At 48.0% G+C, this 27,984-nt stretch overlaps 1 protein-coding gene and 1 long non-coding RNA gene across 5 annotated transcripts; one reads left to right on the top strand and one right to left on the bottom strand.

Moving 5' to 3' along the window:
- Nucleotides 1–1,175: 1,175 nt before the first annotated feature.
- On the bottom strand, nucleotides 1,176–27,523 carry cyth1a (cytohesin 1a). Of its 4 annotated transcripts, none has more exons than XM_055510623.1 (13): nucleotides 27,307–27,523; nucleotides 10,783–10,865; nucleotides 9,274–9,338; nucleotides 8,212–8,278; nucleotides 8,005–8,123; nucleotides 7,023–7,103; nucleotides 6,822–6,934; nucleotides 6,217–6,365; nucleotides 6,025–6,137; nucleotides 3,517–3,595; nucleotides 3,353–3,421; nucleotides 3,013–3,167; nucleotides 1,176–2,890 (listed from the first exon to the last, which is right to left on the bottom strand). In XM_055510623.1, the coding sequence occupies exons 1-13, from the start codon at nucleotides 27,323–27,325 to the stop codon at nucleotides 2,812–2,814; spliced, it is 1,191 nt and encodes a 396-aa protein (XP_055366598.1). In that variant the 5' UTR covers nucleotides 27,326–27,523; the 3' UTR covers nucleotides 1,176–2,811. The 4 variants fall into 4 exon arrangements, with proteins under 4 accessions (XP_055366598.1, XP_029014675.1, XP_029014678.1 ...); XM_029158842.3 differs by lacking the exon at nucleotides 27,307–27,523 and adding an exon at nucleotides 23,565–23,921 and having other exon boundaries at nucleotides 3,517–3,593; nucleotides 6,026–6,137; XM_029158845.3 differs by lacking the exon at nucleotides 27,307–27,523 and adding an exon at nucleotides 18,953–19,222 and having other exon boundaries at nucleotides 3,517–3,593; nucleotides 6,026–6,137.
- Nucleotides 15,679–16,631, top strand: LOC129604413 (uncharacterized). The gene is made up of 2 exons (XR_008695241.1): nucleotides 15,679–15,918; nucleotides 16,131–16,631. It is a non-coding gene; the product is annotated as an uncharacterized LOC129604413 (long non-coding RNA).
- Nucleotides 27,524–27,984: the final 461 nt, after the last annotated feature.

Raw genomic sequence — 27,984 nt, 5'->3', positions numbered from 1 at the left:
CTTGGCCCCGCTCTGTAATTCTCAAAAACGTCACCATCACTGTCTCTACTGCGAAACCTTGTTTGACTGCTGTTGTGCAAAGATGTGTTTTGCGTGTTTTCTTTTTTTTTTTGCAAAACTACTTTCTTATGCACACATGCAAAGTAGGATTTTTGTGTTAACATTATAGCTTTATAATTGCACATCTGGAACAGATCGTCTCGTGATTTGTACCCGCGCTCCACCAAAACACGGTCCAGAATGGAAATATCAAACAATAATTCTATTCATTACGCCTTGATTGCTTTTCTGTAGAAAAGATGTTAATCTTGCATAGATAAGCATGTCTCAGCTTGAGTCAACATCCCAAAGACCTGCCCAACGCAGCGTAAAGGGTGTGTTCAGGTTTACTGCAGTGGCTGTAGCTCCACATAGAAATACATACATGTAGAAAAGCAGCTTTGTGCATTATTAATTTTATAGGAAATACAAGGTGAGGAAAACACATCATCTGCTGAAGCAGCCTCTCATTTGTGTAATTGTGCATCTTTCCTGCATAAGACAAAATTCGTTCGGGTCGTTTTTTTGTTACCAGGGTCATTTAATGCAACACGTTGGAGTCAACCAGACGCTGACATGAATCCCACTATGTGCATTTTTTACTTCGTTCAGCCCACTGCCTTCATCCCGCTGCATCCCTGCGTTTCCTCAACGCAGGTTCCATTGAGGAAGAAGTCGTTTCTATTGATTGCTTTTCCAGGCATCATTTAATATGATACATATTCGCTTGTAAATATCGACCTTTCCCTGCTGCCCTGACGTTTGTGCCATAAATACTTTAAAAGCAGGCGTTTGAAAAGATATGAAATGTTATGAAGATGTAAATAAAGGCTGGAGGTTAAGAAACAGGAGAGTGGCTCTTTTATAGGGATGTTGGGAAATTTGGATGTTGTCTGAGTGATTGGAAAGAGTCCGTACACAAGGATAGAATTTCATCTCCAGTGGAAACAATCCGACATAGGGAACACAGGCCTGACACAACCATTAATTCAATTAGTGAGGAACACGCAGGAATTTAATGTTCTTTCTTGCTGCAGTAGTTTTTCAATGACGAGAGTCCACAGTTCTTGTGACACACCGCCCCCTGCTGGACACGCGTGGAACACGAGAGCTTGGAATTTAATCAGTCACAGCGATTTTGACAAACCTGTCTTTATTTTAGCTCGATTAAATGACAATGACAGAAACCTCGAAATCAAACACTTTAGAACAGAACAACAAAATGAAACGGCACAACTAATAAGAAACTAAATATCCACTATACATTTAAGTATGTACAACTTTGATAAATAAACCAATACTGTCTAGAACTGATTGTTTTGCATCTCTCGTTATTTCTCTAGGATTAGTGTAGAGGAGCAGAAGGAGAAGCAACCAACAACAGGCGGGCAGTAAAGACGACGAACAGCAGGCACAGATAAGGGAGACGACGCACAACTCAAAAACTGTACCTGTGTAGTTTTTTGCTGTTTGAACAGATCACGTATCGCTGCTGCAGCGCGACCGCTCGGCCCTGCTGCCTTTGGGTTCATCACAGCACATTCCTGATAAAAGTAGCCGCTTCGTATTGTTTACCGTCGCGCTTCCTGAGAAAGTACAACCCCGCTTCCCTCCGAGTTTAAAGCCTCTCCTGGAGTACGTCATATATTGTCTTCCACGCAAACAACCTGAAGCGCAGCACACTGTACATCAATCAGAGAGGTCGGCTGCTGAACGGTGAAACGACAATTATCTTTGCAACTAAACAGACGCCGCTCTGCTGAGAAAGTCTATTAAAAAAAAGGCAGGAAACAAAGAGAGAAGGTCAATTCTCGTCTGAGGAGCTAAAAGAAGATTGAGTTACTGTTGCCAACCAGCAGCATTTAATCTGCAGCACCAGGCAGTGCAGCTGTAAAGGTTCTAACCAATGGGGTTGAGGATGATGACAGTTTGAGATGAGAGCAAAAAAAAAAAACAAAAAACTACGACCTCACTGGGCGACGGACACTCGCGCACCTCCAGGATGTGGAGACGAGCGTCGTCTCACTGCATTAACACAAACACAGCAGGGGGCGTCCGCTCGTGAACAGGTTCCACGTCGTGGAAGGTTTGGGATCATCGCAACAATCTCCTGAGTGGCAACTTTGTTTTTGGATTATTTTTTTTTTCCTAACAGAAAAAGTGTTTTTTTTTTTTTATAAAAATCACTAACAGTCTGCAAAAATGACGCCCAGCGACCCACTGCCCCCCTCTTCCCCTGCCGCATCGGTTACAAGACCACTTCAATTTACAAAAGCAAACACAAACGAAGGAGAGAGAGCAATGAAGCTGTAAAAATAGACGGAACACGTTAAAGCACATCTTTCATAAAGCAAACATTATTTTGGTTCGATTGCCACACTTGGTTCAGACCCGCTGAGTTAAAACGCCGTGTGCTACGGGGGGATGCGTGAGTGTGTGAATGTTCTGGGGGGGGGGGTTGCAAAGTACAGTGTACGGGAAGTGAGTTCGTAAAGCGTCCGCGAAGGGGATTTTGCATCAGCAAGATTCCCTTTTGGCTTTAGAGGCCAAAAGCACGCACACAAAGCAGACAGGAGGTTGGAGGCTTCGGCCCCGACTCTCGGCCCAGCATGCATCCTGTTTTTGTGGCCCAGACTTAGTACTGTATGTATCCTAGAGAAATCTGCCCCTGGAGAGGTCCGAGGCCCCTGCACCCGCCCACACAGGGCAGACCCCCTGCTGTGACCCCCCCCCCGCTCGGTCAAGTGCAACGTTGGGGAGCGAGGAACAACTCTAGTGCCGCTTTAGGGACGACACCTTCTTCTTCCTGGCTGCCAGCATCTCGTAAAAGGGGTCTCTGCTGATGGCGGCTCTGTGGGAACAGAGAGAGAAGCGTATTACACGTCCCGTTGAATCCCACAAGCCCTCAATCGCACGGCGGCAGCGTCGACTGAGCAACGCCGCACTGGGACTGAATCAGGGAGAGTCGTTTACTTGATGCTGTTCATCCATTCGTCCTTCTCCTCCGTAGTGGGGGCGGAGATGCGGTAGAAGGTGTGGTTCCCCTCCACAACGCGACCATCGGCCTCCGTCTTGCAGGCTTTTATCACCTGGTCCTTGTTGTCGGGAATGTAGAGCTCAAAGCAGTTCTACGAGGAAATGAGTCATCATGAATACGCATGGAGTCAAAATCCAGCAATAGCCGGAGAGGTAAACAGAACTATGTCAATACTGCAAATGAACAGCTCTGGAGAATCCATGTATTTTGAGTGAAATGCTGATCCCGCTGCTGCTCAGTGAGTCGTCCCAAAAATAAACTGGGAGCTGTACTTACAGGCTTCTTATCCTCCACTTCCCTGATGCTCAGGTTCTCCAAAGGGATTATTCCTCTCGGTTCCTTGTCCTGCAGACGAACAGGAGAAATGTAAACATTATTTAATCGCCAGCGCGACGCACCGGGTGGGAACGTGGCGAGCGTCTAAACGGAGCCGTACTCACTGTGGTGTACTCAAAGTAGTAGAGACAGTTGTCGGTGAGGATGAACCACCTTCTCTTCCACGTTTTCACTCGTCCCCCTGTGGAGGAAGCAGCGCGCGTCAGAGGGGCTCGACGAGAGGCGGCGCGAGCAAGCGAGCACCGAAGCGCCGGATCAAGCAGCAGACAGGCAGACAGATGTATGTGCAGACAGACAGATGATGGCTCCACAGGACATCCCATTATTCACCCTGACCCACCGCTGCACCACATTGCATCATGCACCATCACCACAGCTACATAACCCACAGAGATCGGTCTAAAATAACCCTTCTTGCCGGCTTTTAGCTGCTTTCACGCCTTATTTTGCCCTGTTATTGTCTAGTAAGAGCGGCTTGGTTAACTCTGCTCACTCGTAAGTCGTGGTCCCCTGGCCCTCTTTGTCACCCATACTTCCTGTGACGGGAAACCCGATCACAGTAGCAGATGGCGGCCTCGCTCTGGGGCCATGAGTCTGAGTTTCCAGCAAACTGAGTGGGACAGGAAATTCGAGTTCTAGAGCTACGCTCGACTTCAATCTGCCCGTTTTAGCTTTAAGTGAACAGCAGTATCCAGTCGGTGGAGTGAGATAGACTAGATGATAACTAGTGTTAGTATGAAGCTGCACTGTTAAACCTATTTACCAAGAAAGTAGATGCTTTTACACACACATGTGCAACACACTCGTGTTATCATATGACAGCATTAGAGCTGTATATGATACCTCCTTTAACAGGTCAAACGCTTCTACGCTTGTTATTGTCTCCATGTGCCATCGTTGCGCCGCCGGACGGGCGGAGACAGACGACCTCTCGCCACATCTCGGCACAAATAAGCAGACGAACAGTAAACACAGAGACGATGGCAGAATCACACAGCCGGCGGCCTGGGGGCTGATTGGGTTGGTTCCACGGTCATGTCAGGTCAGGTCCTGTCAATCCCACAGAGGAGCTCCATGCAAGAATGTGGAGGACAAGGCGGGATGTCCCGGCACATTGTTGCAGGGGTGTATAGACAGCGCTGGGCCAGAGCGGAGAGATCCCCCATGACGCGTGGGATGATGAGAGAGCAGCTTTTCTTTCCAATAGCAATTCACAAGTACATTTAAGTCAATACAACTATGTGGAATTTAAATGTTTACTTAAGATGCATCTCCTCCGCCCACAGTCTGGCCCAGTCCTGTCTAGCACCACATGGGGCCACAGCCACATTGTTATCCTTCAGATTATTTATATCAGATAAGGAGAGGAGGGCTATGTCATTGAGAAGGTGCAATATTCCCTTTCCATGGAACCAGGGAGCCAATACGGTGAAGGTTCGTGGTCACTTTGTGTTGTGCTCGCTGGATGGAAAAAGGGTTTAATGCAGCTTCCAAAAACACAGGTCGAGAGAGTGGCCACTGCAGCAAACAGAGGAGAGAGGGTCAGGCTGCTCAGTAAAGTGGTCACAAAGCATCGGCTCCCCGAGCAGACTCCGCGGGGTGCCAAATTGCCAAACGCACCCGGTGACTGCCCGGCAACCACCCACAGAGATAAAAGAGTGCGGACGAACCCAGCGACTCAATGAGAGACTGAACAGACAAGTAAACATCTGGAGTTCAAATGAGTCGATGTGGAGACGAACAATAAAAAAAAACGAGGAGAAAATAAACAAACGTTGCAAATAAATATGAAAAGAAAAAACAAATGAGGAAGAGAACGAAAGCATGGCGCACCACCAAAAGCACCTGAGAGCGGAGAAATGGACTGGCGTTAGGGAAGAGCAGGTGTACATACCTCCTGAGGAAAGACAACAGCCAAAATCATGGGAACAAACAAACGAAGAAGAAAAGAAAACAACAAAAAATAAATTAAATGATAAGGAATTACAGCACCACAGTCTTGTTAAAGGTTCCAAGGAGGCTTTGATGCACTGCTTCACAGGTTTGAGTTTAAAGGGCAGATGTTCACCAATCTGCTGTCACCGCATCAGTCCACAAGGGGGCGCCTCGTCCCCGTGAACGTCCTGTGAAGCACTACATGAAACCTGCCTCGACTTGGCTCCACGTGTTACAAGTTGTTCCATCTTCCACCCTGATTGTTTTACTCAAATACGTCAGCTTGGAGAAACTGAAGGAAGGTTCCTTCACTCCGCTGGCTGAGCCCTGATTGTAAAGATTCACAGCGGCGGAAAGGATTGATTTCATTGCATGTACTCATGATCGTTTTAATTACATTTCCTTGTGAATCTGCACAACAGAGAGAAAGCTCAGAGGAAAAGGAGGATGACGGGTTCAGGGATCCGGGGTCGTGGTTTCCTGATGGGATCATATCCGTTCTACATTCCTTCAGTAAGAGAAGTTGGGTGCAGGCACACACTCACATTTGCCTTAACCCTGTCACAGGTCACTTAATGCACTCATATTTATTTCAGTCTTAAATAGGAGCTACCAGTGTGCTGTGATGAGGAAGCGATTCAAAGTTATTCACTGGTGATCCAGCATGTGCTCACTCACCCAGTTTTAGTAGCCAGCCCTCTCTGTCTGGGTTGAAGAAAGTGTGTGTGAGGTCGTTGCCGTCATCCTCTGGGATTTTGAAAGGCTCGTTTTTGATGCTGTCATATAGATTCTACAATAAAAGGACAAATGGCTGTGAACTCAGGCCACGGGCGGAGCGGGTGGCGGCGCGGGTGTAGAGGCCTACTCACTCTCAGCAGGTCCTCCGGTAGGTCCCCTCCGTCATTGATGCCCCTGTTCATGGAGATGAAGCGCTCCACGGTGGGCTTGTCCTTCACGTTGGGGTTGTGGAGGCTGGTGTTCAGCATGATGATGGCGAACGACAGGATGTAGCACGTATCTGGAACGCACACAGACGGAGGGGCGTGAGGGCCGGCGGCGCAAGGGGCTCCTGCTTAGCGTCAGCCGGCGTTTAATGTGGTGTTTAAATATGAATGGGAATTAGCGGCGCTGAAAGGACGGCACTTTGGAGACCGCCGTCGTCCCGCGTTAGCGAGGGGAGCGGGCGGGAGTCAAAGGCTGCGCGTGGGCCGCTAACTATGCATGCGAGGCTGACACAGCAGCACTCTATGAGGCCGTATGGCTGACGAGGACATGCATTATTCACGTCCATCTGCAGCCGCGCTCGTCTGTTCGGTGCATTATTCCCCCCAAAACCAGACGCTCGTCCATTACACACTTCACCCCCAGCAGTCTGTGCCGCTTACGCAGGCACCATGGCAGTGTCGGCGGTTCTAGTCTTTATTTCCACACATTCGCAGCTCCAGGGCCCAGGTTGAAGGCGTGACGGCGCTACCTGTGGACTGGAAAACGCCCGGGTTGCATCGGCAGTAGCGCTGCGCGAACGCCTCCATCATGCGGTCGATCTTCTGAGCTTCTCCCGGCAGTCGAAAACTCCACAGGAACTGTCTGTCCGGGGACAAAGAAAGGCACAAGGAGCTCTCATCAGCTCCACTCTCACACGTGCTTTAAACAAAGCTAGCAACTTCTGTCTTACCTCAGGGCTTGAACAAGGTTGAGGTCGGTGAACTCGTGAAGCTCCACGAAGGCATGCAGCACTTCGATATTGAAGTCATCTCTTTGGAAGACAAAACATATAAACTTTAGCACCTTGACTTCACTGATGCTACAGTGTGCTTGTAATTCACCACCCGCTTCCAAGCTGCTGAGGAATGAAGTGCTAATTGGCCAATTTTTTTCCAGACCTAATCAGGGATGTGTGAGGTCTCGGCTCAGGGGGTGGGTCTGGCTCACGTGGGCTTGAGGGGAAAAGCTGCATTCCAGTCACGCGCCGCAAAAAGAGGGCAAACATCCGACCTCGCCACCTTCCGTTTATCATCCAATCTTGGTCCTGACATCATTCCCGACCTTTTATGCCCTTTAGAGTAAATGATCTGCCCTGAGGGAGCGCGGGATGCTCTCGCTGACAGAGTTATGTCCAGCCACTGTCGTTCCCAATGGAGAAGTGACCAATCATATCACAAGGTTTCAACGCTGGCCTGGCCCCTCCTCACAAAACAAGAAACACTCAGGCGGCTTGATAACAATCAAACAGAGTGCACCCATCAACAGCACACACCCCACTTCTAGGTTGATCCTACAGACCACACCCTTAATGTAACTCTGTCTGCCCTATGGTCCTTGAGCAGTGCATCGCCATCAGATGCATCACCACTTCCTGTATTATGTGCACGGATAATCTCCTCTCTTTAATTCCCCTCACACATTCATTCCACAGTCGTGAGTCTCCCACTTATGAATGAGTAAGATAACCAAAGGCAGATGGAGGCTAGTGAGTAACGGACATCACTCTAAGAGGACGGCCTAAATGTGGAACCCATAAAGCATGTTTGGGAAAGTATGGGCGTGTGTCTGACCAAGAGGAAGGAGAGCAATAGTGAAAGCACCAAGCACTATTTGATATGCTCATCTGGCTGCCGGTGAATGGCTAAAAACTACGAGCTGCGTTTTCTCATAACCTTTCTCCGAGGTAATCTCCGATGGCGGTTTTGTTGAGGCCCTCGCCCTTGTAGAGGAATTGGGCAATGTCGTTGCTTGTGTTCTTCAGCAAGTCGTTCTCAATCAGGAACTGGATCCCCTGGGAAACAGAGAGAGCCCGGGTCACATCTCTCTTAGAGGGACAGGTTGGAAAAATCATACTCAGTTCAAACAGTTACAGAACTTACCTTTTTGGGATCCATGTTGAATTTCTTCCGCCCCATGGCCACCTGTTTATTCCTCTGCATATTTTTCCTGAGACATGAAAATATTGGTTGTTAATAAATTGTTGTTCTTGATATAACCACAATGGTGCATAATGTAGTGAAAGGCCACCTGTTAACATTATAACATGAATATTGTCACATGATACAACATATAGATATTTTTATTTTAAGCTGTCTTCCTGAACACAGAACTATGTCAAAAAGAAGATACTTTTATTTTCATTTAACATAGCATTTGTACAACACACAGCCTGAACGAACGTTGTTTCTCTCCAGCTACTGGAAGTGTAATAAAAAGATGCAGGACAGCGAATTCCTGAGGCGTTCTCTCATCTAAGAAGGTTTAACCCATTACTTTTGCACTTTAGTATTTATTTGTGTGGCAGGGCAAGGTCTGTCTCGTGTTGATAGAGTGTTAAACATCACACATATGGAAAAACCTCATTCCATACGCCTGCAGCTCCCTGGGGGTCAAATAGCGTTGCCATAGTGCAACATCACCATGACTACAACTCCATCACCACCTCACTTTTACTCACATTCCTTTGGCCGTTGTCTGCCAACATCCAACAAGCTACTAAACTATCAACTTAAAAGATAAAGCAGCAGCATGGAGCGATCCTGTACTTTCCTCAATAAAGAGATTATAGGAAACTTAGATCACACGACGCCATTAAGGGTTTGAGATGAGAGTGAGTGCTTTAGCACTATTCTGTAGCTGATGGGATCCCTATCCACTTGAGTAGACCAAACCCAAGCGCTCCCTCTCCTGGGACCATCCATTGTCTGCTCCTGTTTGTACACCCACTGCATTATTCACTGAGGCCTCCCATCATGGGGGTGTGCCTGATGAAACATTTAAACTGCCCTAAAAGCTCAGTCAATTTGGGGGGAGGGAACTCGGAGCGGCCGGCCGATCTGATTTAGCCATCAAACATGAATAATTGACAGCTTCATTTGCCAAGTTAATAGGCAGCAAACAGCAAGCTCATTTAGGCAAAACAGAGGAAAAAAGGGTCTTACCTCTCCTCGGTGGAACCCAGGTTCTCGATCTCGCTCGTCACTTCTGCTATCTCATCCTTCAGCCGCTGCAGGGAAAACAGAACCATCGATATTTGTATATGTATAAAACAAACAAACACAGCTGCTTCTCTATTAATCGGTGACGACAGAGACCATTATCTCTGAATCTGTGTGTCGTCAAAGCAAACAGCACAGAGCAGCGTCCAGCTCTACCGGTAGAATTCGCGTTCACCCTCCCTTAAAGAACCCCGTCATTCAGAATTTGATTAGGGTGGGAAGAATTAGGTAAAACCTCAATACAAACAGAGTAGGAAAGCATAAAAGTGGATTAGATTTTGTGTGGCGTATAAGGGATTAATGGCCATAAAGGCAGCTTTAGTCGATGGAGTCGGGGTTTGCTGGTGCCAGACTGGCCACAACAGAGAGCCGATGTGCAATGATAGACTCTATCAGAAGAGGAGCCATGAACACAGTCAGAGATTACTACTGCTACTATTGAACAGTCCGTAAGTAAAGGTTACAGTAAAGGCTCTCAGACGCAGAGTCCATGCATCATCCACGTCCAAAACACCACCTTCTTATTGGCCACACCACAACTGTGTCTCCAAGGCCTGTGCAATCACAACACATTCCTGAGATGCTTGTCTCAACAAACAAAGTCTGTGCACATACAGGAAGGAGGGTGGCTGTGGTGGGGAGCCATGACATGTAGGCCCGGCAGAGGTGATTGTGGGTGTTAAGTAGGAGAGGGGTCAGTGTGAGGACCACAGAGGAGGAGAAGATAAAGGCAGCGGGGGGAGGGGGTCCGTGATGGTGGTCCGAGCTCATAAAAGCCAGGGCGTTGGACCACACCCCAGCGTTTGTCTGTCAAGGTAGAAGGGCGGAAGATGACTCACCCACCGAACCAAATCTCAGCTGAGTCAGGGCAGCCCACTCCCCCCGTGGGGGGGTTGCTGGGATCTGCTTATCGACTGCACTGACCTGAGAAGCGGGCAAGATTAATCAGATGTGCTCTAGGGTTAAGGCAACAGCTGACTCAAAATGATCATGGATCAGCCATGGACAGGAATCAAATGAACCACTTTAGGGAAATTGAGCCCAGCTGTTTTGAATCCCGGCTCTCTTCGGAAATCAGAGCTTACGTGAGGGATCCTCTAATGGCAGCATGAGCACATTCCTCATAAGAGCATAATCCTATTTGGGCAGTATTGCAAAATCATTTGCTGGTCTTTCTTCTTTAATTCTCCCGGTATATTCCAAACCATATTTCTATGAAACCAACAATGGTGAGATGACGCGTAACTGAATAGAGGCCAGTGTTGGAACGGTAAAAACAACAAAACAAGAATGACTAAACAATGAACAAGTAAGTATTTTGCTAAGGAAGTGAGTATTAGGTGGGAAATACCTCACATTCCACTGTGGGTGAAACGTTCAAGGACTCCCTGGAAAAGACAGCGCTAACAAACGCTACATGCTAGTCTTTCTCGCTAGTCTTCATAGTTCTACCTGAATGTCCTCCAACAGCTCCTGCTTGCGCCGGCGGATATTTTCCAGCTCCTGCTGCTCCTCCGGGGTGAGGTCGTCCGGCACTGGAGAGTTTTTGACAGAAACAATGAAGCGTTAGGACAGCGACAATGAAATTATGTTTGTTGAAGCAAATGTGATGTGCAACGTGAGTCAAACTGAACAACACAGCCGAGCCGAGCCGAGCGGCAGCACAAGCGTGGACAGTTCTTGAAGCGCTGCCAGTTCTGCTGTCACTCAAACCACACGCTGTTATAATTAGATTTATCTGGACAATGTGTATGTGAGTATGAGGATCGCAGGACTCCACTTAAACATAACTCAAACGAGGCAATAATTTACAAATGTACTACTTCAAAGTCATTGTCACTCAAAAAGAAACAATATTGCTCCCAAAATCTGTACCGATAATTTTGTGTTCATTTCGACTAAAGATTCTTGGAGTACCACACGGCTGGTCGGCGAATGTGTGGGCCAAGCGTTAGTCTGTGGCCACACCCTGAGCCTGAACCCGTCATGAGCTGCTCAAGTCCCAGCGGTTATGTTAAAAGATCATTTCTGTAGGCCAAGAGTCCAAGGGGCCAAGCACCAGACCCCCTCCTGTGACCTCTCCTCACCTCATTACCTCAGTTACAGGGCTCAAAGGTTAAACGGGTCAACTGGTAACAAGACAGCGGTTCCAGAGTCACAGAAGTTGAGGACAGAGGAATTTTCGACATAAGGTCTTACGTAACACGTTTCCCAACAATGACCTTTAAACTGTTGTTTCTCTTGCTTCTCCTAAATGACATCACAGACTGATCTGTGGTCCTGTGGGATCTCAATTCCTGTGAATAAGCAATTTGGACATTATTCTTTTAGAAGCTAAAAAACACAATCTCACAATTAGCGAAATATAAAAATCCCTTTACTGAACGAAGGCTTTATTCCAAATATAGAGCTATACAGGAAATACCCTGGAGCCAAAATACATCCATAAAAATTTTAAAAACACTTATTTTAATAACAGCGCGCTTAGTAATGAAAACATCCTGAGGCAGATACCCATGACATTCAGTGGAATGCCTGCTAATATTCAACACGGGGATAATAGGCGAGCAACAAGTCAAGAACAAGAGTTTTAGAACCGCTGTTGAAGTGCTTTAAAGCAAAGCTTTACTGTCTACAGCATCTCTAACCGACCAGAGGAATCCATAAGAAACGCTCTGGGTAGCTGGAGTGCTAGCAGGTCTAAGTCTGAACTTAATAATGCAGAATGCTCATCGACTGGACAAGCTAACGTGTCCCTGAGCAGACGGGGTGGAACAACAGTAATAGACGATGATGGAATGAGCTCAAAGCAGCGAGTCCAGTCTTTCTAGTAACGCGATAGGCTTCCTTTCGAAAGCATAAATAAATTCCATAAGGAAAGCACACGCAAGGTTTGTACCCTACTAACGCCCACACATTCAGACAATCAGGAACATCCCTCCCTGGTTACACCCAGGACGATCGGGGCCCACACAGGGAAGGGAAAGGCCCCGCTCACGCTTGTGCCAGAGGTGTCATTTCCCAGAACACAGCAGAGGGGGGGGAACCCGTTCACTTAAGCAAACGCTGAGATCTGCGGGTTTCCTCCGTGTCTGGGAACGCTGCCTGGCCGTTTTTCAGCAAACCTCTGCCCTGCCGGGGATAATGAAACGAGGCAGTCATCAGAAAAGAAAAAAAAACAGGAAGAGGGCAAGGCAGAGAAAGCAAGTGAGGGATGAGGCAATGTCTATCCGACGCCCTAATAAGATCAACTTCTTGTTTATGTAGTACAATACCAAATAAAGATTGGAAATCAAATGACGTAAGATGAGCTGTCATCGAGTTCAGGTGCCTCTCAGAAGTAAAAGGGACCCAACAGTGATCTCACTGGGCAAAGTCTTTATCTAGACGTTCCCACGGGATGAAAGACCACAGGTCGCCCACAATTTCTTTGTTCTGGGGACAAAAAGGTCATGAAGATAAAATGATAAACGCCTCCGATGCGTCTCCTCGTTGTGTGTCAGCCAGGTAAAATCACACGAACCACCCACACAGAGACGGCCACGGTTGACAGAGCATCTTCCTCTGGGGCTGGAGCACCAGTGCTCAGCCACATGTCTTCTTGTTTCGACCTTACAAAGTTACCACACCCAACTGGACCGTCCATCCTGTCAGAGTCACATCGTTGAGCCATTTATGTATCAAAAATCTAAATATTCTCATGTTCTTCAAAAGGAGAACCACATTGCCTTCGACTGGACTGAGCTTATTTTAGATGTGCCTCCTCCTCCTTTACTAAAGAGTTCTTGGATTGGATTGTAGTGAAGGTTGGGTCAGTATAGACCGCTAGGGAGGCGACATTAAGGGAGATACCAATTATAGCTCGCTCTCCCACAGCAGCAGGGCCGCTAATACACATCGTGACTGCCATCCTCGCAGAGGAGGCACATGTCTCAATCCTGGCCAAATCTGAACTCTCCTTGGAAAAACCCGCATATTAGAATTCTGCACGCTCGTGCATCAGCCTCCCCTTCATGCAGATGTCACCCATTTCTTCCCGCGGCCATGCGAGGACCCCAAACACCACAGCAGAAGATAACTCGGCTCCAAAACCGAGCTGCACGCGCGTCCATTCCTACAGCCACGTGTTTCAATGCGCAGCGGGAGCTGAACCGACTGATGAGGGCAGATGAACGGCGGCGAAAGCAGCAATTACTGCCTGCATGAGGTCAATCATCTGTCCTATCATCATTGGTCGTGCCCCCGCTGCATGTGTGCAGGAGACTCAGCAGCCACTTGCATTAGGCCTCATTACGCTCCTTCCCTGAGCCCCAATCACATCACCACGTTTCTTTTTCGTACTTTTATTGTGGTTCACCTGCTCTTTTACCCCAGTGTTTCTATAGCTGCTGATGCTCTTAGTACCTGAATGGCTCTTTTGAACTTCCTAAAACAAACCGTCCACCTCCAACATGCTCCAAAACAACGTCTAGACCTCACTAATAAAACCATAAAGGAGAAGCAGTCGACATGATAAAATCCTGCAACTTAAAAAATAAAATGTGATTTAAATAAAGATCTTATTCACTTCAGATCTGAGAGTGAATTCCATTACTAAAGCAAAAGCCAAGGAGACTCCTCCTGATATACATAAACCACACACACAGCTTCAATTCAAACCAGGCAGTCCGCAACAAAGCAAAGTAGAGGTGTGAAGGAATGCCAGGCTCTAATGTGGCCAGTGGCCCTAAAAGAACTTCTTCACCTCTGACCTCCCGAGCCGAAGCCGCCACACACAAATAAAGAACCAATAGGTTTCAGATCATAAAGCTACCAAAGGCTCCAACCTGACTCGTCCTGAGGGAAGGGGCAGGGGAGGAGGAGAGAGAGGGGCGAGATTCCTTGAGAAGGAGCCCTGTGTTTGGCTGGGGAGGCGTGGGACAGCGCAGGGCAGGAGAACACAGACAGTGGGAAGAGCGGTGGGACGATCACAGCTCCTCCTTTGTGTCTGCCCGTGGCCTTTTGGGGAATTTCTCAACAAGGCACTGGCTGCCTCAAGCATCCTTTTCTTTACTTCTCCAGGCCCTGTTTACCTTTTGGTTTTGGTTTGGTTTGGCGATAAAGCCCCTATCGCAACCTGAACGCACATTTATTGTGCAGATATATGATCCTGAATGATCAAATTCTACCCTCCCCCCACTGACCAACCTCACCCTCCGACAGCATACGATACTCAATACTCAATCATCTCAAGTGTCAATCAAGGCAGCATCCACACTGTTGTGATGTGTCGCAGGTCAGTCACACACATACCCCCGTTCTACTTGTTTTGGAACCACGTAGAATAAACTACACCAGGCTTCACTGATTTAATGGTCAATACTGCCAAAAGTGTCCAGAGTCCACGAAAACTGGACCGTTCCCACATGACAGCAAATCCAAAAGCTTACGAGCTACAAAAAACAGGCCAGTGCAGCACAACACGGGCCGCTCGCTCAGACACACATCAGCATATTTAAGCGCTAACCTGATTGAGAAATCCTCCAAAGGATCACGTCCGTGTGTCCAGAGAGCGCCCTCGTTCTCATTCATGCGAAAAGAAGAACTCCGAACGTTCCTCCTCCCAAGTCAGATCCTGTTGCTTAATGCTACTGACGTCCACATGCGGAGAAGCCGGCTCCTGCGGCCGCGTGTCCTCAGCTGCAGACACCAGCTCCCAGGCTGCTCACAGGACTCTGACACAGTCCATTTGGGGAAGGAGCCTTAGTGAGAACCTCGCTCCCTCCTCTACCTCCCTCTCTGTCTCTACAGTTTAAATGAAGGCTCCACCCAGTGGCCATTCCCTTCTCTGCCTCATACTCACACAAACAAACACTATGATTAAGAACTGAAAGAAACTCAAATCTAATTATTATTATGATTAGTTCTCGTGTTTATATTTAACATACATAATTTACAGTGACGCCTGAGCTAATTAAATACAAAACACATAAACCCGAATTCGAACACAAACATCAAAATTACATAAATACTTATTATGATAATTTATGTGGACAAACAGAGACAGAGATTACATGGGATATTATGGGATTGGGTCTGGCCTTCTCACTCCTGAACAGTCATACGACCAGTCACACAAACCTCATCATCACCTGCAAAGTCAAGTTCAACAATGGAGTGGGTGTTGAAGACAATTGTTTATTCTCTTGCGGAGGACAGTGCGTGAGCCTTATCCAATGCGCGAATGACCGTGCACGACTCCCAGCACTGGCCTTGGGCTGTGTGACGTCTCGTGCACTCGCCTCGGGTGCGTCTGCAGCATGGGGCAGAAGCGCTACGTCGCGTCGCGTCTGCGTGGAGTCGGCTGAGTCAGGCGTGAGCGCTGGATGCTCCCTGCAGCCCCTCAGCGAGCTTCTCGCTGGCAGGGGACGCGTCACGCGCCAGCCCAGCTGCTCCCGACGATACAAATACCTCCCTGAACGCCGGGCGGGTCCCGCCTCCCCGCCCGAACCAGCTGGACAACCCTGTCGTAGGGCAGGCCAGCGCTCAATCACGCCGGGAACTGGAACAAAGCAAAGGAGACGCGGGAACGAGCGGCTCCGAGCAAACGTGAGTCGCACGGTTTCACGCGAATGAGAAGCAGGGTTTGATCCAACAGCACCTTAAAAGCAACTGCAAAACAAACTTTACCAAATGAATATTAATTAGTGGAAATGATCACAGGGCATTGTAATTCTCCCCTGAGGATTGTAAACTGTTGAACACGCTTTTTGCTGTTACTTCCTGTAACAGCAAACTTCGATATTATTTCCTCATCTCAGACACCAGATTCCAGCCCCCGCTGTCAGAACAAACAGGACCGCTCTCGTTCTGAAACTCTGCCTGAACTCGACCGTGGAGCTGCCGAGCAGGAATGCCGCCGCTCGGTGGGAACTGGGGACGGAGATCGTATAGACGAGCCCATGGCCGTGCAGGCGCGGCGTAAAGCAAACACACAGACCGAGCCACAGCATAAACATCCTGCCACGGCACAATCCGCCATTATAGACGGAAGAAAATGGGTTTTCTTTAATAATCTCCTCGGTTTTATCTGCATTTAACAATGTTAACTGTTTTCATAGGCCAACGTGGACGACTCGGATTGTTTTGCCTTCAAAAGCGGAAGTGCTATTTCTAGGCACAATGCGTAGCTTTGTCCACCGATACCAACTCTGGCTGTGATTCTTATCGGCGCTGTCCTACTGTCAACATCCTCTAACCAGTAAAAAAATGCACCAAAACACACACACACACACACACACACACACACACACACACACACACACACACATCCAGAAACCACATTATGGGAAAACTGGAGAAGAGGATTTTTTTTTACTACTCTTCTGGTTTGTGTTCTGTTTTTATTGTCGTCTTTTGCTTCTTCTTTACTAAACTTGAGAGGGACTTACCCACAAACCCACTGTGGGATCACTTCCTGTAAAGCATATTGTCAAATTCTTGGCTTCCTGTTTGTGAGCGGTTCTCGTACATCAGAGGGAGAGTGAAAGCCTTGACTAAACCCACCCTTCCTGTGGCACAACAGTAAAATACCTCCTTTCTAAATGTAATCCTTTAGCTCTTAGACAATAAAAATCTAAAAAAAGGGTACAAGACCCAGCAGCTGTTGGACTCAGCATTGCTTACCTCCCTCAGAGGATTCTTTACAGACAACTACCCATCTCAGATTAAACTTGTGCAAAGCCTATAATGTTACAGACTGATGCTTTCAGTTTGAAATCCCTTGGCGCCCTAAACAAATTATGCAGGAGTAATGTTGAGCAGACAATGTAAGCGCTACTGAAGCATAACCAATCTCTGAGCTGTGTTTGATAAGCAAATCAGCACAGTCCCTAAAAAAAAACACTGTGTGTGTGTGTGTGTGTGTGTGTGTGTGTGTGTGTGTGTGTGTGTGTGTGTGTGTGCGCGCGCGCAACAGGACTGATCAAGGACTTTCAGCCCGTGTGAAGGAAATGAAACGGTTGCAAACCTGAATGTCACTTGAATCAGTGCTGGATGAGGGAAGACAAGTTTAGCTGCACGTGTAGATAGGACTTCATGTTTGCTCAGTGATGAGAAATGTACAAGAACAAACACAGTGTTCATGCAAAAGAGCCATAACTGTCATCTATGATAACGCTTTGACTTAAAATACTCCTTTCTTCCTGTTAGGCAACGAAACAGAGAGATGTAGTGATGCTTGTGTTAATCAACTTCTCCAACCAACAAATATTAAATGTGAAATCACATAAACAGTACTTTTAGAAATAAAAAAACCTGCGGGTACTAAAATACTTAAAGTTGTTACTTTAACAAGTCAAACTGGTTAGAAAAAAAAAACGACTCCATCTTCACTTGTTTTAATGACTGATGACGAAGCTTAAAGGAATGTCATCAACGCAGCCTATCGACTGTTGCTGAACCGACAAACATTAGCCTCACAACACCACCGCACCGAACAGTGAACACATGCAGTCAAATCGCATTACGGCGGTAAGTACGGTCAGAAACCCAGGGCGGAGTGCAAAGGAGGCCTGCAACTGATGGAACAATGAGGTGGAAACAGGATTACGGAGGGAGAACGATGATTATCAAAGCACTGGGGCATTAGTGCCGGGCGGAGCAGAGCGCACGGTTCTGGAGGGTCCATTAGAGCTCTCAGCACCAGTCATTAGAGCAGCATCACTGACAACTACTTTAGCTCCCCGGACCCGGCATCTCTAAGTGGCAGAGACAAATGGACTCACACCCCCCTCGGCCCGCGCGAACAATGCAGCAGTGTGCCGCACGATCTCCATCTTCCACCTTCATCACCAGACCAAAAAGGAGCGGCCGCGCGTAACCGGATCCAGACGTTCACCAGCGTGATTAAGAGTGACGCAGGTCAGAAAGGTGCTAATCAACGCTGGCAGACAGCACAATGCAAAGCCATGGGTGCTTCCTGCTTTTACCCAATTATACGGCCCCACGCTCATTCATTTCTAACAGATGAGCTAATAAAGTAAACTGATTTACTGTGCTTCTATAATTGGGCATCCTGTTGAAAGCAGTAGACATAAAGGCGACTACATGCTGCCACCACAGAGGCAGAGGGTGAACAGACGCCTGCTCTCACACCTGTTGCTCCTGGAGGCTCAGAAATCAATGTGACAATGAGGAAGACTCTGTTAAACCGCTATAGTTGTTTATACAGACAATGATCTGTAACATGGATTCTGCTGCATAAGCAGATGATGTAATAAACTAGTACTAAAATATAAATGCATTTTTACATTTCTCGACTGTGATCTGATTTTTAAAACACACATAATGCCACACTACTTAGCATGTTTTGTTCATTTAAAAGTCGAAGCCTGAAAAATGACAAACGTGGCGCAGTCGCTACAACAAACAGAGGCGTAAACGCTTGTAAACAAGGCCACAGCGGCCGCGGCGTTCACGCGACGCTGCTTCCTGAGACTTGTTTTTACGCGCGGCCGTGAACGCAGCGTCGCCTGCCTTGAGCCCCCGTGGACACAGTTTTAGCCCCTTAAAAGTCCCCGTGGAGCCGTCCACGTACACCCACGCCGTGTAACGTCACGTCTCCGTGACTTCCCCCACTCACCCACTCCGTCTTCCGACTTCAGCACCATGTTGCCTCCGTGTCCAAGACCCGACTCCGCGAAACTTTCAAGAGGTTCCTGGCGGTCCAAACGCCGACGGGACGCGATTCGCCTGTGACTTCAGCGACGCTGTTTGTCTGTTTACGACCGAATTAATGATTCATCTGGGGCGTGACGTCCTCGGTGAGCGAAGGGCAGCTCCGTCTACAGCTCAAGGGAGTGGTTTGACGAGACGCACGACTTTAACCAATCTTTCCCTGGGCGAGGATCTGCGTCAAGACAAACGGGCTGTACGCAATAAGCTTCCGAGTCCGGTTTTCAAAATAATGGTCAAATGGAGGAAAACGGAGGCGCTTTTAGGTGATGAAAACCAAACATTCTTGCCTGCTTGCAACAGTATCAGATACTTATTATAAGAAAAGACTCATCAGATATAAGTAGCGCACCCAGTAGAAGGTATATAATATGTAAAGGTATATAAAATTTAATAGTATATACTATGTGCTCTTATTTTGAAGATAAAACGCTGTGCCCGCTTCCCTCCTTCGCATGGTTAACTTGACTTAGGCTGGTGAAGGTGCAGCCAATCGGCTGATGCGTTTTCGTCCTGTTGCCTCTGGCTCCGTCTCACTCTCGCACACATACCTTCACACACGTCGCAGTGATTGGGTGGGGGTGGGAATGGGGGCGCTGAGTGACACGCACGCACCTGACACGCACGCACAGACACGGTTCATTACTGCTGATCTTGCGCATAGTGCGCCGTTTCAAACCCCACATCCGGCGACAGCCGACGTGCGTGTGACGTGCGTTACCTCAGAAAAAACATGACACAAAATATACAGTGTGTGTGTGTGTGTGTGTGTGTGTGTGTGTGTGTGTGTGTGTGTGTGTGTGTGTGTGTGTGTGTGTGTGTGTGTGTGTGTGTGTTGAAAATAGCTACAACATCTGTTTGTGGCCAAACAAAATTACAAAACACCTGTTGAAACTCTGAGAAATCAGTCACAACCTATGTTACTTTACTTTCACACTTAATGCCTTTCACACGAAACGATTGTACATAATTTATGTCAATATTTTGAGAGCTGTCAATCTACAGACTATAACTGTAATATGGCACTAGGAATGTTTTTATTACAACACCTACAATTACTTCACACCATCTACACTGCAATAACACACCCTGGTAAGTCCTAACTGGCTCCACAAAATCTTACTCTTAGTGTTTTTGGTTTACCAGATATAAGTATCTTTGTTTCGTTTTTAACATCATGGTATATAGAAAAAGTTCCCGTTTGGAGCTGCCTGTGATGAAAGGTGCATCTGTTCTAGTAGGTCGACATGTCCTGACTGCAAATACGAGGGGAAAAAAGCTTTGAGGGCAAACAGCGGAGCTTCCTAGCTTTTCCATCCTCTTTTTAAAATGGGAATATATAACACCGCTTATATAAAGACTTCACAGCTATGCTGCTGTTGGCTCAAAACCTGTTCCTGCCTGTTGATGAATCCAGGAAATTCAAGAGGAATGTTGTGCTCGCAGCCAAAGAAAGAGGCCAGGTAGAGGGAGGAAACGGCTCCTCTCCTTTTCCCTGTCTCTTTTCTCCCCCAACTTTATTTGATGACCCAAGAGAATGAAAATATACAAAGAGCCGCTATGGACTTCTGCACAATAACTAACACAAGAATCCAATTCAGACGCAAAGACCGACCCTTAGAGAGCGGTAACAATGAAAAGTCAGCAAAGCCACTTCATCTGAGGGGTTCATGCTGTGGCACTTGAATGCCTCGTTTGTTGCGGTTCTGACTGAACAACTGACAATGTGGTCTGTGTGAAGTGAGCCCTGTTCACACAAAGTTTCAATTCACTGTTTCAGGTTCTTCCATTCCCCCCGAGCGTCGCTGCAAATCTGTGGCGAGGAACCCAGAACAAGTGAAACCAGAGCACAGTTTGTCCTTTATAGGAAAAGTTAATATCAACACATGAAGTCCTCTGTTGTCTGCAACTTCCTGATCCAACACAAAGGCCCGAGTCCTCAAACACATGTGACGCTTATGGAGTGTTTATGCAGGCAGCAAATTAAGAGCATGCTGGGCTATTATAAGTGATAATAAGAGACTGATGATGTCAAGTGATTTTACTTGCATGTGGAAAAAAACAGGAACGACTGACAAACAGCTCAAGTAGCTCATGCTTTTAAAAATCACCCTGTAAATTCACTTGTTTTCTCATATTAGCATCTAGAACAATATAACATTCAGCTTTGCACAATCCTGATTAGAACTGCAATAGAACTCCTCACATAACTGTATCTGTTATCATGCAATTGCCCTGAAGATTAACATTTGCCCTTTAAATTAAACTAGACGCAATGCAGATATCATGAGTGACCCCTACTGGACAGTTCAGGAATTACAGTTCTCCTTTAAGAAAGATTAGATGTACTGTAGAAAAAAACTGCTCCACATTTGTAAATATTTCATGAGTTCATGTGAAAACGACCATTGGTCTCATGTTTTCTGTTTTCTCTGCCACCGCATGAAAAATGTCCTTTGCACTGTGGTGGTGTTACCATTACTGCATGAAGGGCAGACATCCCTAGAATAAGCAGTGGTTCCGTGTGTGACTCGGTGCACATGCTGATTATGAAACCACTCCTTTCCCTTCTGCAGGTGCAGCAGAGGTAATAAGACCTCTGGATCAATGCAGCCTATAATTTTCTAGGCGTCACAGTGTAGCCACGGGTTATTAATGACTGGCACAATTCGAATACGAGAATAGACTGGGCTCATGCGTCGTGTTTTTAATGTAGGTGCATGCGGCCGCTGCTCATTCTGAACAAACAGGAAGTGAAGAAGAAGAAGAAGTGAACGAACGCTGATGTCGGTGACATCGCTGATCAGTTTTAGGCACAGGGTGAAACATGGTGGATCACAGCTTGTGTCACCCCGTGGAAACAGACATTGCTTCTAAGTTTCGAGGAAGTGAGACTTTACTTTGTTTCCCTTGAATCTTGTGATTTCTTTCAAGAATTTCCACTTTCTGTTTGTTGAATTCAAAACCTAAAAAGTTAAAATATCAACGTAAACAGTTTCACGCTGCATTTTTTTCAGTCTGTATTTGCTATAAAACCCAAATAATGGAAATATATTGTTATTGAATTGAAGAATACATAACCTTAGTTTTTACCTCGTATGAGGCATTTCAACATCACAGCCTCGTCATATCACCATCATCAACGCCTGACACCACTACTACTCATCACTCCCTTTCCCAACAAGCTGATCTGGCAAGAATCCGTGGACACCTGCTGCTGCTGCTGACGACCTGGTTTCTCGAGGCCAGACCAGCTCGCCGCGGCCCCCGGAGCAAACCCGAGTCAACGCTCGCATCAAGCAACTTCATATCAGAAGTGATTGTTAATGTTGCTGCAGAAACAACGGGAACTTGTTAGACAACCGCGGGATGAGTCACGGCTGAATCACTGCCGTGATTCATGATTAAAAACCGATCCGCCGACGCTCCTAGTTCACCGCCTCATCGCGCTCCGCGCCCGAAATGGAACGCTTGCCATCGAAACACCACTGCTTGCGCTGCGGGTCAAGCGAAGAGGTGGCGCTCGCAGGCGGGCGACAGCTGAAGCGAGGGCTTTGGGAAACACGCCGCTCCGCGTTCGGCCCACAAACCCGGCCGGAACGATGCATATTTAAATCTTTAGACAAAGCACAACTGTGAATGTCAGTCGTTTTGATTGGCCTCAACTCCCTGCTGTCACCAGAACAATTCCAGCAATCTGAATACGTGAAATGACTGAAAGGCCCCTCTTCCCGCACTCGTCCCCGCTGCTGATTCAGGGCTTTTGAAATCACTGAGACAGCACCGCTTCCCCTTGACACGGACTCAAGTCAGCTGATTCACCGCGAGCCGGCGCCGCCGCCGCTCCAGTCGTGTCGACACAGCGTGCGAACAGTCCCCGCGGGAGCCGGGCGCGAGGCTCCACCACCTGACGACCGCGAGCGAAACAGCGCACGGCTCCCGTCCTGCCGTTTCTACAGGGCAACGCTGCGGACGCGCAGGCAGATGGCGAGCAAAGCCTCGAAGAGAGCGCCGCGTTACAGTGAACGCCGCGTCCTTCACTTCCAATTAACCGCGAGGCGCCGAGAGCCGCTCAGCCAGGTTTAGGAGGTTTAAGCAGCGGCACAACAAGGTGTGTGTTCACCTGGGGCCTCAGCGTCGCCATGCGCCACTGTGTGTGGGTGTGGAGCTGCTCCCGTGAATAATAATGTTAGCGCAAACCCTCAGTGTGTGTGTGTGTGTGTGTGTGTGTGTGTGTGTGTGTGTGTGTGTGTGTGTGTGTGTGTGAGCTCAGGGAAGAGGTTTATGCTAAATCACAGAGGCTCCTTAAGCCTCAAGAAACTCCCTCTCTCTATTTCTGTCCAACTGTGTTTTCATCTCTGCTGGACCACACACACACACACACACACGCTGAAAACCAACAGGTTGTATCGAGAAAAGTCAAAGCTGATTGGTTCATTGCAAAAGTACCCTGATTGAGGCGATTGAGGTAAAAGTACACACGCGCCAGCCCCCGGATGCCCGAACCGCTGTGACTCTACCTGCAGCCTGCTGGGGGGTCTTCACAGCTGGACACAGGAACGTCTGGAGACTGGACACACACAGCTCACTCACTGTCCCCATAGCTCCAGCGTGTCCCGCGTGCGCTCCCTCCGTGTCCGAGGCAGAGTTATGAACGCTCCCTCCTGAAGATTCAGACTAAAACGTTAAAAAAAAAAGGGGGAAGGGCCGGTTCCCTCTCCGGCGGCTGCTGGGAGTCACTGTGAGCTCCAGGCCGTTCAGTCCGTGCAGAGACTCCAGCTGGGAGCCTGACTCTGTCACTGTGCTTCACCTAATCCCCAGTCGGGCAGATCCTCTGCGTCGCCGCGGGGCCGGGCTCTCGCTCCCACCTACTTTCTCCTGATACCTGCTTCGAATGTGCAACTGGCGAGGATGCTGAAACCACTTCTGCTTTCTCCCTGTTCCCCTTTTGCGCTAGTGTCTCAGCCTGCCTCCATCCTCTGCTCTCTCTCTCTCTCTCTCTCGCTCTCTCATTTTCTCTCCTACTTACTACATGCTCCTGCTACTTAATCAAGCAGATATTCTTAGGCTGAACAGGCTGCACGCTCACATATAAAAGCCAGGTTGTACTTGAAATTATACATTAATGTGCTTTCAGGTTAAATGTGTGAAACCACACATGTCTCATGAATTTTAAAATGGAAGCACCACTGGAGAAATAAAGCATATAGTGGAATTAAGAAGTTTTACTCAGAGTGACTGTGTTGCTGAACAACCAGCTGGTGCAGTTGTTGTGTCCTGTCAACCAACATCTATTGCTTTTGTTTTTTAGCCACTTAGCAATTTTGGCTCGAAAAGCTTTATACATAAAATCAAGATGTCATTGTTGCTTGGCAACAGGGAAGGAGAAGTGATTTAGTCCTGAGAAAAACTACTGAGAGCCAGCTGATTTGATTAGATTATTTCTGTGCCAATCAAAAGTTATAGTAAGCCACAAAACACACACACACACACGCACACACACACGCACACACACACGCACACACACACGCACACACACACACACACACACACACACACACACACACACACACACACACACACACAAACAGTACAACTGTAAGTCATTAATTCATTATTCAACTCTGCCCTCGCTGTCAATCACGGCATCAAGGGCGGCGCGGCGGCGTTCGGGGCCGCGGGCGAGTCACCGAACGGGATGAGGTATGACATCACGTTTGAACGCTGGAAAGAAGGACTGGTGCTGAAGTGCAAAGTCAGTCCTGGCCGCTTGAAAACGCTGCGACTGCAAATCACCCGCTGGAACAGGCATGACACGAGGGGACGGGCAGCACGGCACAGTGCAGTCAGCGCCCATGAGCCCCTTGTGCTTTCTAGTCACTTTCTAAATGACTCAGAAACACAAAGAGCAACTGGGAACAGTATTAAAACGGAAAACAAGCAGACGAGAGACAGACAGACAGACACTGTTTGTATTAAGAAGTGCTTCTAAGGTTTTGGCCGGCGTATTTACAATCAACGACGGGGGCCAAAGCTGTGAATAAATACAGCTCATCTTCATTTAGCAGCGATTTTATGTGCACGGCGCTTCTACGACGGTTCTGGCCTTGACCTGGGCATTCCTCAGGAGTTACGGACGCCCCCCGGTGGACACAGTGTGCAACTACAGGCCGCCGGCCACAAGCAGCAGACTTCTATCCTGCAGATATGAGGCTGTCAATCACGTATTCACCTTCAGACGGTGAGCGGGTTTTCCCCGGTTTGACACAGTCTATAGAAAAGATTAGATCTATATACAGATGACCTGTGTTGGTGGAACTCCCACGTAACGGCCTAATGTGAGCAGGTGCAGGCAGAGAAACTCAACTAAAGTTACTCATCGAAAGCGCGTTTCACTGTGTGTTTGATGGATTCCTGCACCGTGCAGCCTGGTTTTCATTTAAACTGCGATGAAGACTGAACATCAACGCGTGTCTGTATTAAAAGTCAGTTTATTTGTGGACTGAACTCATGCACGGTTGGGTAACAACCGGAGCACAAGCAGAGCTTTGAAGCGACAGATTTCACCCCCGCCGGTTTTGATTTTCACTTTATCTGGAACAAGGCGCGTCTGCGCGCGTCCGCCGAGATTTCGCCGTCTTCGACAGTTTCCTACGACTCTGCTTTGAACGCGGGAGGAGCTCAGCGACGGCGCAGATCTGTCATCATCACACGGGGAGAGGGTGACAGTTAGAAAACAACATATTGCAGGCCAGTAGCGGTAACGGTATCTCTGGGTGATCAAGGACTAAGCCGAAGGGGGAGAGAGAGAGAGAGAGAGAGAGAGAGAGAGAGAGAGAGAGAGAGAGAGAGAGAGAGAGAGCGCACGAGCTGACGCCCGCAACCGCAGCGACCACACGTACCTGGCGCTGTGATGCGCCACACCTGTTCCTTTGTGTGCGCACATAGTGCAAACCGAAACCGAGCTGCACTGGCAGGTGCAGGTACTGTACTTGGCAAACGTGCACACAGAGACCGAGCTCAAACGTAAAAGGTATCGCGATGGCCTGGCGCTCGAAGCCTTTGAAGTAGGTCTTGAAACAGAGCTGCACCCAATGAATCCCCCACACAGCTGGTTTTGGGTGGCGGCTCCTAACTGGGACACAGTGAAATTAGTTATCAAGTTTACACATCGTGCTCACAAGCCCGGCAACGCTCCACACCAATATCAGTATTACAGCGTGGGTCTAGAATCACAGCCGAACCAAAGACTCCTAATAACACAGTGTGCAGGTGAAGTCGGGTCCTGGCGGTGGAGGGATTACCTCCCCTCAGACGTCAGTTATGGGGGCGGTGAAGTGCTATTCAGGCCTCGGCTGAAGAATAAGTCCAACAATGGGCCGTTATTTGCTGGACTGGAGGAACAATGGATGAGGGTTCCACTCTGGGAGTTGTGTGTGTTCCCTTGAGCAAGCCTAAAATAAAGGCTTCAGGTAAATGAGAGCCGAAATGAATCCATTGTCCTAAACTTTTGTTCGACCCCCCCAAATGAACGAGCATCAATTGAAATCCTGCAATGAGGCCATTGCTGGTGGTGCTATTTTGAGATGCACTGAACTCACAGAAGAACCAAACTGCTAAATTATTGAAATGAAGCTTGTATCATAGCCTTAGATGAGCCATCAACCAAGTCCTCATAGCCTGACATCATCAGAGCAAGAGGGGAAAATCTATACATGATGTCAGGCTATGAATTTACTGCAAAGACGGTTCCTTTGAGCAATGAGGGCATCTTGACAAACAGGCACAATGTGCGTGTAAAGAGTGAGACCGAGAAAAGATCAATAGGTAGTTCAGATGGAAAACTTTCTGGCGGTTCTTTTTCGGGTACATGTGGATCTGTACAGTACAGAGTCCATCATGCTGCCATAGCTGCAGTCAGATGCTCAATAATTCATCATACAGGTCTTTTTATATCTTTTTGGGTTGCGAGTAACACAGGGGCAACTACATGACACGTCTGTTCCCGTTCTGCATTCGAACTGCATGAACACATGGTCGAATATGACATCAAAAAACCTCGGGCATGAGTCTGCAGCAATGTCACGCTGTTATTAAGCAAGCGGGACTGGCATCGAGTATTCAGATTGGCGTTTCCCGTCGTCTGGGCCAGAACAACGCGGACCAACCAGCCAGCAGCGTTATAAAAAGCCCCACGCAGCGTGGGCGGCCCGTGGCTCGGATCGGATCGGCCACTAAGCGCCAAACACGCTGAGGACTGACCGTAATTCTCCCCCTCCATGCCGGCGGTCCTGATGCTGCCGCAGGCGGCGCCGCGCGGGAGGGCGAGCTGTGCCGGGCGCCCGCCGCAGTCCGGATCCCCTGCCTCCGTCCTCCCCCCCGCTCGTCTGCTCCCGGACCGACTCCGCGACGCGCAGCTCGCTCCGGCTCGACGGACTTCTCCGCCTTGTTGCGCTGTAGTTTGTAGTTTGTCCCCAGTTGCCGTTCAGGGTGCGTGCGCGCCGTCGACGCCGACTGGCGGCTGACGCGCATCCAGCCGGGCCGGCGCACATGTCGGCCCCGCCCACACCAGATGTGACGTCACGCGCAACTCTACTTTTAAACCAAACTACTAAAATCTAATAAAATAATGTAGAGCTAAAACTGAGTAACTACTTTAAAATCAGAGCAAAAAATCTAAATTAATTTGTAACTTGCTTTTCCAAAGGTGCTAATTAGCTACTGGATTCTAATTAGGCTCACAAAGCCAGCAGATTAGGTTTAAAACCAGCTTCACTGCGTAATCTGATTTTACTAAATGGAAAAGAACTGCTGTGCATTAACCAGGAAGACAGTTCTAATACATGGGTCTTCTTTTTGCTTCTTCCATGCAGATATTAGCCTTAGAAAGGACCACAGTTGAATTCATGGTGTTGCACACATGAAATAAATGATGCTGAA

Source organism: Betta splendens, chromosome 8, assembly GCF_900634795.4.
Source record: "Betta splendens chromosome 8, fBetSpl5.4, whole genome shotgun sequence".
Classification (NCBI taxonomy): domain Eukaryota; kingdom Metazoa; phylum Chordata; class Actinopteri; order Anabantiformes; family Osphronemidae; genus Betta; species Betta splendens.
This window is presented reverse-complemented; position numbering and strand designations above follow the sequence as displayed.